The sequence below is a fragment of the Gadus macrocephalus genome, chromosome 17 (genome assembly GCF_031168955.1).
Source record: "Gadus macrocephalus chromosome 17, ASM3116895v1".
NCBI lineage: Eukaryota > Metazoa > Chordata > Actinopteri > Gadiformes > Gadidae > Gadus > Gadus macrocephalus.
The window spans coordinates 3,512,391-3,522,390 of record NC_082398.1 but is presented as its reverse complement, the minus strand read 5'-3'; the positions used below and the strand labels follow the sequence as shown (position 1 = coordinate 3,522,390).

At 51.8% G+C, this 10,000-nt stretch overlaps 1 protein-coding gene across 1 annotated transcript in view; it reads left to right on the top strand.

The window, feature by feature from the left end:
* Positions 1-10,000, top strand: part of rgs12a (regulator of G protein signaling 12a) — a 30,577-nt gene that overhangs the window by 12,257 nt on the left and 8,320 nt on the right. The window contains exon 4 of the mRNA XM_060035832.1: positions 9,909-9,930. Coding sequence (XP_059891815.1) covers positions 9,909-9,930 — 22 coding nt within the window. The remainder of the gene's footprint in view (positions 1-9,908; positions 9,931-10,000) is intronic.

Sequence of the window (10,000 nt, the reverse complement as noted above, 5' to 3'; positions counted from 1 at the left end):
CAAACTGCTCAGAGGAGGAAAAATACCCCATTTCCCGGTCCTGGGGAAACCACGGGCAACACACACACTGCTGCCATTCCCTTCACTCCCCCCCCCCCCCCCACCCCCCAGGGTCTTTGTTTAACAGGGGGGAGGGGGTAGTGGGCGGAGCTTGTTGCTGTGTGTGATGATGTCACGCAGACATTAAGATGACCTCATCCTTTTGACCCGATGGGCATCGGTTTGGTTTGGGACCCAGTTGGCAGATTGCTCCAAACTTTTATTTTCGATCTCTTTCTTCACTGATCGTAACCTGACGCAGAAGAGGGATGTTAAAGCGGTTCAGACTCGCAGCTTGAGTATTAATAACCCCCATCTGGTGTCTCACGAAAACAAACGCGCTCCCGGAGGGCTGTGTCAGAGGCGGCGGCGGCGGCGGCGCCACAACAGGAAGAAAAGGGATGGCTGGGGTTATCCGACTGAACGCCGTTCAAGTCCCGACATGCTCCGACTACCCGCATCACACCCGAGAGAGGATGGGGGGTGGGAGTGGGTACTATGAGTGTGTGTGTGTGTGTGTGTGTGTGTGGGCGGGGAAGGTTGGGGTGGGGTTTGAAGGGAAGAAGTGGGGGGGGGGGGGGGGGGGGGAATTAAATAAGAAATTCTCTCAACAGAAGGCGGAATCGGATATAGACGTTTGTGCGTGCCAGATTGAGTTGATGATGTCTCCCCCGTTCCCACGGTCCGAGGCCTTATCGCGCGGAGCCTTGAGGGATGATCACGCAGCCGTGTGTTCCCGTGTCTCGACATGCTTTGTAGTATTCGTTCGAAAACGAGCAGGCGCTTACTGTCAGACACACACCCCTCCTCTGTCCGGGGACCGCCAAACGTGGTACCCGCGCCGGGTTTTTAATCATCACGCCACATGCTTCCATCCGTGTCGTGCCGTGCGGGAGGCCTCACGCGTCACAGGGTTTCTGAGGAAGCACTCGAGGAGGAACCCAGGGGAGGAATCCATTTAAAGGTCATGAGGACCAGAGGGCAGCGAGCTGGAAGGGTGGACAACATGGAGAACGTGTGAATCAAATCTTCGTCTTCGTCTTCTTCTACACCTGCTTCTTTTAAACCTTCTCTTCGTTTTCTTCTTCTTCTTCTTCTTCTTCTTCTTCTTCTTCTTCTTCTACCCTTCTTCTAACCCCTTCTATCTTCTTTGTACCACCTCGGTTTCTTCTTCTTTGTGGTTCCACCTCTTGTTTTGGTATCGTGATTAGAATCACAAGGCTCGTACATTCTGGTCCATAACTTCCTACAGGGCGTTCAATGGGAGTTGAGTTTGTATGCAGGCAAAGCTCTCTGTCTGTGTGTGTCTGTGTGTCTGTGTGTGTGTGTGTGTGTGTGTGTGGTGTGTGTGTGTGTGTGTGTGTGTGTGTGTGTGTGTGTGTGTGTGTGTGTGTGTGTGTGTGTGTGTGTGTGTGTGTCCACAAAAATGCCCTGCCCTTGCCCCCCTCCTCATGCCAAACTCTGAGACTCAACAGCATCCGGTCCTCTCTGTCCCTGGGGAGCGTCAACCCATTCTTACTCCCAGTCCTCTCAGGTTCCCATTATGACCAGCCAGTAGGACCCCCAACACACTGACACACACACACACACACACACACACACACACACACACACACACACACACACACACACACACACACACACACACACACACACACACACACACACACACACCACACACACACACACACACACACACACACTAACTACTTCTCTTTAGTTAAGGTCAGGACGCTGATAATTACTCAGGAAATCATCATCCGTTTCAAAAGCTGCCTGCCTGCTCCGCTGCATATGAACACACACACACACACACACACACACACACACACACACACACACACACACACACACACACACACACACACACACACACACACACACACACACACCACACACACACACACACACGTACGTTAATTACGTCCCGCCATTAAAAAGCGATCCCACCTTGTTGACATTTTTGTGTGCATTCCAAAAAAAAACGCTATTTGTACATTTGTGGGGGATGGATGGAGTGGAGAAGAGGGTCCCAGGGCTAATTATAAGGGTCATGTTTCAGGTTGGAAAGTCCTTCTCTGGCTTCTCCGCTTTATGGGAATCCAAGAGAGAGAAACGGAGAGCTGAGGGTGTGGTGGCCTCTCATGTGGTTAACGCACACACACACACACACACACACACACACACACACACACCACACACACACACACACACACACACACACACACACACACACACACACACACACACACACACAGACAGATCCCCCCCCCCCCCCCAGGCCTTACAGCTTCAAGGCCCTCCTCCTAGTGATTAAAAGGTGTTTGTGTGTTGTCATGCTTATGCTGCAGGTTTTTGGGTTTTTTAAATCCCCTGTTACTTTTTGTCCTGTACAACCGAATGCACTGGATGTACCTCATAAGAGTTAGCTTTGAATAACATGTCTGAGAAGTCAATTGTATATTTATAGATGGGGATATAGTGTTCCCATTTTGGTGGCTTTGTATTGGTCGTAATCTTTGTCCTCCGCTTGGGTGTGGGCCAGTTTGACTGACAAGGCGATTCACACTGCACCCAACGGCGGTCGCTATCTTCTACCGCAATCCCACGCACACACAATGCATTTCACACAAGGAAAATGGCCAGGAGGAATTGATAAGCCTTTCCTCCAGGCTCACCCCTCGGCCAATGAAATACGTTCTTGGATGTGTACAGAGAACCGAGCGGGCTTCGGAGTCCGCTCTCCCGGGATCAGGGGACATAGTATAATGGATGACTGGCAGCCACTGGGCTCAGATGGTGTCTCTGTGATGGCAGATGTAGCTCGTGGTGTGTTTGAGCAGAGGGTGGATTCAGTGAGGAATAGAAAAATTGTCCGTTGAGCGAAAAGCCTTGGGCAACGCACAAAAGGCTTGCTCCACTTAAGTAGATTTGATTTTTTGTTTATATTTGCATTCTGAGTCTCGCGGATCACAACTCAAACTTAACCATTGAGTGTATCAAATTAAGTGTTTATGGAAAAGCCAGATGTTTAGATCATGGTTTCTCAGACCGTGCAAAAAAGAAAAAGGGGCACTGCAACGATGAAAGTAAATCACTCAGACGAAGGCCCTCGACCCCCTGCTAGCTTTGTTATCAGCGTCATTGACATCATATGTATATAGGCCCTGGTGGTAATGGGGCCTAATGGCCCTAGACTTAAGTGGGGCCATCTCCCTCTGAGTGGTGGACCCAGCTAGCATTGGAGAGGAAACGTCAGATTAGAGATGATCAGAGGGCCCCGATGGTTACAAAACAAGCCGCGACTGTTTGCATTCCAGACAGCATGGGGACAACCGAGTACGCGTTGCTACCCAGCCGGCGCTTCCCCTTAAACGCTGATCCCCGCTTGATATCGGGAACCACATCTCGAATTTCAGACAATGACGTTTTTTTTTTGTTTTGAATCGTTGGCATCGGCCCCCATGGGTTTGGACAAAGTGGAATGACGACATGGTCCCCCCCCCCCCCCCCCCCCCCCCCAAGCTCCGGGTCACCCGCTCTGGGCAAGGCAAATCTCAGGAGGGAGCGTCTGAGATTACGTTGAGGTTGTTTACCATTCCTGGGAGCTCCGCTCCATGTCTGGCGGGTTGAGTGTTGAGCGAGACCCCTTTGGTGTGAGCGTGATGGTCGTCAACAGACACACTCGTCACAGGTCCCGATGTGGGCGGGTCTCTCTCTCTCTCTCTCTCTCCCCCCTCTCTCTCTCCTCTCTCTCTCTCTCTCTCTCTCTCTCTCTCTCTCTCTCTCTCTCTCTCATCTCTCTCTCTCTCTTATCGGTTGCCGTTCCCGTCCTAGGCCCTCCCCCCTGGGATACCAATCTCCTTGAAGGTGGTCTGAGTTCTGCTCCCGCCGTCTGCTCTCCGTTGCCCTCTCCTCGGGGGAGTACGCTCGGAAAGCGCCAGCCAATGAGCTCGCGACGGCTCAGACTGGGCCAATCGTAGTTCTCTGTCAACACCACAACACAAGAACACAGTCAAACAAGACTTTGTTCTTGTGTGAGAACTTGGAATTGGAAACTGGAATTGAGGTTCCAAGCTCGTAGGCCAAAGATGAATCTCTTTTTTCTTTTGCTGTTTGGTCTTTGTGTCTCGTTTCTGGGTCAGAGGTCACCGGCTCACCTGGCTTCGGCCCACTGTTGTGAACTCTTCACCCCTGGGTCAAAGGTCGTCAGATTCCAACCCGCCACACAATGCTTCAGGGCCATGCCGTATCGCTTTTACAGCTGATGCAACACAGACATACCTGCATGAAGCGCTGCTGATAAGACCGGCATTTCCCCCCTTTTTACGCATGTACCAAAAAAATAAGAGAATCATGAAGAATTCCGGTTTTAATAGATGAAATCCAAACCTCAATATGCGACCAGGCCTGTAAAATGCCACGTTCCAGCCAGGGCACGCGATGGTTTGGTCCAGAGAAGGACATTTGTGGCGAAGGAAACGATGTGGTTTGAAATGAAATGTGAAACACTCTCAGCTCTCTCCGTGGCAGACGGGGAGAGAGCCTTGAAACCGACCACCTACGGTTTCTGCGCCAACACTGAACAGTACAAGAACAATATCCACTGGTGCATGAGACCCACCAACGCACAAAGAGACTCAGCGAGAGATGCTCCTTCAGCTTCTTCTTCAGGTGTCTCTCCGTCGGGGAAGGGATCCTATCGCCAGGAAGCGGCAGGGATAGCTCTATGGCACCGTGGAAGCCTCGGTCCTGGCTCACACACGTTTCTCTGGCATGAGGAACCAGGAGCCCTGCGGAGTTAAAGTCCGGGACATATTTTTCCCCCTTTTTTTTTTTTCCTCGTTCTTTGCACATTTTCTTCCCTTTCTTACTGGACGAAAAGTCATATGGTTTCAATTTACAGTGACTGGGTCCTTGTCTTTCAAGCGTAGAAAAATACCCAGTCGCGAAACAAAGAAGGGTGAGGGGGTGGGGGGGGGGGTGCACTGTGGTTGTAGATTATTACGGGGAGGGGAGGGGGGGGGGGGGGTGATTGGTGTGGGTCACGTGGAAGAAGAGGGGACAGGGTGGAGGAGGCCGCGCATCGGACTCACCAGTGCCTGCATGTTTGCGGAGGCTGCGGTATTGTGCGTCGTCATGGCAACAGTTGCATAGGGAAGGAAATCTTATTTTTTTAAATCTTTTTTTTAACTTTTTTTTTTCTTTTTTTTTATCTTAACTCCCCCTCTTCTCCTCCACCACGGTCCCGTTTTCATTTTATTTTTATTTTCCTTTCCTTTTGCGTTCTCTCGTCCGGTATACCTCATCGGATTCCCCCCTCTCCTCTGCTCCCCCAACCTCCCTCCCTCCCTCCCTCTCCCGTGTGTAACTTGTACAGACATGGCGAAAAGAGTTTTGGGTGGGGAGTGCTCCAGGTATGTGCGCACACACACACATTTACCCGTTTTCCCCGCTGCCGCTGTCGCAGTCCGGAGAACAATGAGTTTTAAAAAGAGACTTTCCTTTAAGAAAACCTGGTTCTTCAACGCGGTGAGTAGCTCTCTCTCTCCGGGCTCTCTCTCACTCTCTCTCTCAGTCCGTCTCGTTGTCTGCGATGTGCGCCCGATGTTTGTTAGGTCAGCTGTTTTTGCCATTACACTCTCTTCTCCGTTGAGCTCTTCCCCTCTCCGAATCTCGAGGCAGCTGTTTGATTCAAAGTGTGTGTGTGTGTGTGTGTGGGTGTGTGTGTGTGTGTGTGTGTGTGTGTGTGTGTGTGGTGTGTGTTGTGTGTGTGTGTGTGTGTGTGTGTGTGTGTGTGTGTGTGTGTGTGTGGTGGATAGTAAGCCCTACCTTCGGGAATTTCTGAACTACTATTCAGAAGTGAACCAATGATTTAAAGGGGGGGAGAGAGCGAGGTAATTCCGGCTTTGTTAAGGCAATAAGCCACATACATTTGTGTGTGTGTGTGTGTGTGTGTGTGTGGTCGGCAACATGTCTTAACGGGTCTTGGGTGGGAGCGCTCCTGGTTCGTGGCCGCCGCAAAAGCAGGGGGTGACAAAAGCGCGATTAGACAGAGTGCTGATGAGTGTATTTGCATTCCGTCATTCGCCCGACCTGCGGATAACAGACGTGAAAACAGCAGGCTGTTTACACGCTGAATGGGATCTCGGCCACCAAACACATCAAAGTGGGGGTCTTGGAGCTACTTGGCGTCTTGGAAGCGAAAGGCGCAGATGTACAGGGAGGGAGAGAGAGAACGACAGGGTAAGGGAGATAGAGGGGGGAGGGAGAGTGAGGGTGAGAGAGCAAAGTGAGGGGACTGGGCTTCTCAGCCGGTGCCACCCAGGCTCGCCTTGGGATCTCAACTTCAGGTGTGGAAAACAGGAAGGATGTGCTACCCCCCCCCCCCTCCGTGACAACCTTCCCGGGGGGGAACACAGACGGCAACAGGCGTGTTGAAAACAAACAACCACAACACAACAAACTGTGTGTCTGCGGCATGTCCGGGTGGGCTGTCCTTTTAGGGCTTCAAGGTCTACGACACCTGGAGTCATCTTAGGTGTTAGGCATAAAGCCCGGAGAGACGCGTACGGGAAGCACTTTGGTCAGAAGCATCTTGATCCACGGTGTTGTACAAATGTCAGCTCCTAGCGGGGGGCAGCTAGTAATGGATAAATGCACCTAGTGTAGCTAGTGATGGTTAAATGCTCCTCGTGCTGCAGCTAGTAATGGTTCAGAAGGCTCCTAGTGCAGCTTAGTGATAGTTAAATGCTAGAAGAAAGTATCTTTGAATAATTTCGTTTTAAATGGTGCAAGGCTGGTTTTTTCTTACACACACACACACACACACGCCTCATGTCGTAAAGGTGTGTGTCACCGGCATTCTTGATGGTGCCGTCATAAGTGTGTGACGTAAACTTCCGGGAGACGACTCCGGTCCAAGCGGGGGCGTCGTCGTACAAGCCTCCCATTTCTGGACTAAGTGTCACATTGTTGTCCGTTGCTTTGGGATTAGTAATACTGGGCTTGGCCATCATCAGTAAAGGAGGCTTCTGGGATACGCTGTTGTCTATCTAGCGACCCTGGGTTTAACAACGGCAACAAGTAGGCCGGCCTCCTCTTCTTCTTCTTCTTCTTCTTCTTCTACTTCTTTCTTTTTCTTTTCTTTGTGTTGGATGTTTAAAAATACGCCCAAACATCCCCTCCCCCCACGGCCTCTCCTCCTATAGAAAAGCAAGGGCCGGGCGGTGTGTGTGACTGGTTTGTGGTCGAGCTGTTTTTAGCTCCATGAAGGCAGAACACCCAACTGAGTGGCCCACCGAACTGTGTTCTCCCCTGGGTCCTACACCACCAGTGGAGGTGGCCCCTGGCTGTTGACGAGATGGGTGGGTGGGTGGGTGGGGCCCTTAGTGTCCTACAGAAGCCACAGAACGCAATTAGTGGCTTGACTAGCAGGCAGGGCTATGGGGGAACCACACACACACACACACACACACACACACACACACACATGAGGGCCAGTACTGATGTGGGCAACTCCAAAGAAACGTGGGGACGGCCGTGATAGGTTGGAGTATTGTACCGCTTGGCCTTCTGTGTCATGAGCACAGATGTCAGGCTCTGTGGACACACACATGCACACACACACACACACACACACACACACACACACACACACACACACACACACACACACACACACACACACACACACACACACACACACACACACACACACACACACACACACACACACACACACGTAAGCACCCTCATGCACAGACACACGGTCGCACACAGACAGACACATAAACATGCAAGCTCAGAACACAAACATGTACACACGCAGAATGGCTTTAGCACACACAAGCTCACAAGCACACACACACACAAGCACACACGCAGAAAGGGCTTTGGCACAGTATGCTACATGTCTGGTCTGATTCTACCAGCCAATAGATCAACCCGGAGGGATTCATCGGCACTGCACGAACCGCAGATGACAGTCAAATTAGCGGGCGATCTATAAATACAGTCGCAGCCCGGAAAAAACAGGCCTCCCATTATCCCTGATAAATTATGCACGCACTCGACACTGCTCCGAAGACAATATAATCGGCGATATTAATGTGATGTGCCGAACGCTGCCTAACATTTATTAGCTGGATGGCGTCTCTTTTGAGGGAGGCGTCTAAAAATAAAAACAGGGTCTGCGTGAGGCCCGCCGAATCGCTCTCACGTCCCGTCCCGTTCCCTTGACATCGCTCAAGAGGATTCGGAGCCATTTGGAGAAGGTGTGGAGATGAGGAGCCTTTTCTCCAAGCCACCGCGCGAGTGTGGTAACAAGTGTCCCGTTTGACGAGCTAGAGACACACACACACACACACACACACACACACACACACACACACACACACACACACACACACACACACACACACACACACACACACACACACACACACACACACACACACACACCGAACGAACGAGATGGAGCCTTTAAGCATTCACACTTTGAACGAACGAGATGGAGCCTTTAAGCATTCACACTTTGAAGTGGCAGCTCAGAGGAGAGTCGTCTGGAAATAGTCCCCCCTCCTGATTTCAAGCGCGTCCTCCTACGACGCAGGGTGGCTTAAAACGCGGCGTTCTTGGAAGAGGCTCCTCTCATCTCCTCCTCTGCAATGTAAAAATATTCCACCCCACTGAAATCAACACCGATAAACTAAGACTCTTTTCCCAAGACTTGTCCGCGTGCCCTCAACTGTGAACAGCGAGTGTGGTTTGTTTTTAACACGCGAGGGCCGAATTCTCAACGAAACCCGCAGAACCATTCCAATAACCCGGGGCGAAGCGTTAGCTTGTGAGGCCACTTTACAGATTTTTGAATCGTTTTACTTTACTTTTTTTATTATTTTCATTTAAATCTTGACGTTGAGGCGTCTCAGCGCCGGGGGGGGGGGGGGGGGGGGGGGGGGGCCGGAGATGCCTGTGAGACCTCCGGCCCTGAGGGGGCTCGTCCTGCTCCCCTCCCCGAAGCCAGTGATCTCCAGCGGCCCTGTGAAGCACTCTGAGGCCCCCATTAGCAAGTGAAAGGAAGACAATTACAGCCGCTGATGGCCACTCCACCGCCGGCGCTGATGAGCCCTGATCTGTCTTGTGTAACACCCGGCGGCAGGAATGTGTGTGTGTGTGTGTGTGTGTGTGTGTGTGTGTGTGTGTGTGTGTGTGTGTGTGTGTGTGTGTGTGTGTGTGTGTGTGTGTGTGTGTGTGTGTGTGTGTGTGTGTGCACACATATGTCCACGTGTGGGTGTGTGTGTTTGTTGGGGGGGTTTTGTGTCTGTGTCTTGTGTGTGTGGGTTGATGGGGTCGGTCGGTGTGTGTTTTGGGGTCTTTGTGTGTGCGTGTGTGTGTGTGTATGGTTGTGTTTCTGCACTTATGTCCATGGTGTGTGTTGGTTTGTGGATCTGTGTGTGTCTTGTGTGTGTGTGTGTGTGTGTCTGTTCGTCTGTCGCGGGGTGGATCCGGAGGGGGTGTGAACAGCTGCATACGAGGTTGTATTTGTTAAGCGGTGGGGTCCCCACCCACTCCACTCGCACATTAACGGCCCTGCCGCGGGACCAAAGGTTCAACCCCACCCAGCAACCACCCATCCCTCCACCCTCCCTCCAGGAGCACACAACCCTACACACTTTCAACCCCACCCTCCCCCCCCCCCCCCCCACACACACACACACGCCCATGCCGGTGGCGTGGCTCCTCAGTGTGTCTGCAGGAGATGCAGGCGGAGGCTGTGTGTGGAGCCCCAGCCTCCACTTCCATGTGTGAGTGCGTCGGGTGCCGAGGGCAGCGTCTCACTCATGTCTCTCTTTGTTCTCTTTCAGTCAGCGGCTTCGTCGGATGGTGGTGAGTCACTTTTCATTATTACCCTTTTGATTGTCCGAATGTGTTCTGATTTAAAATGTGGTGTTCCGAC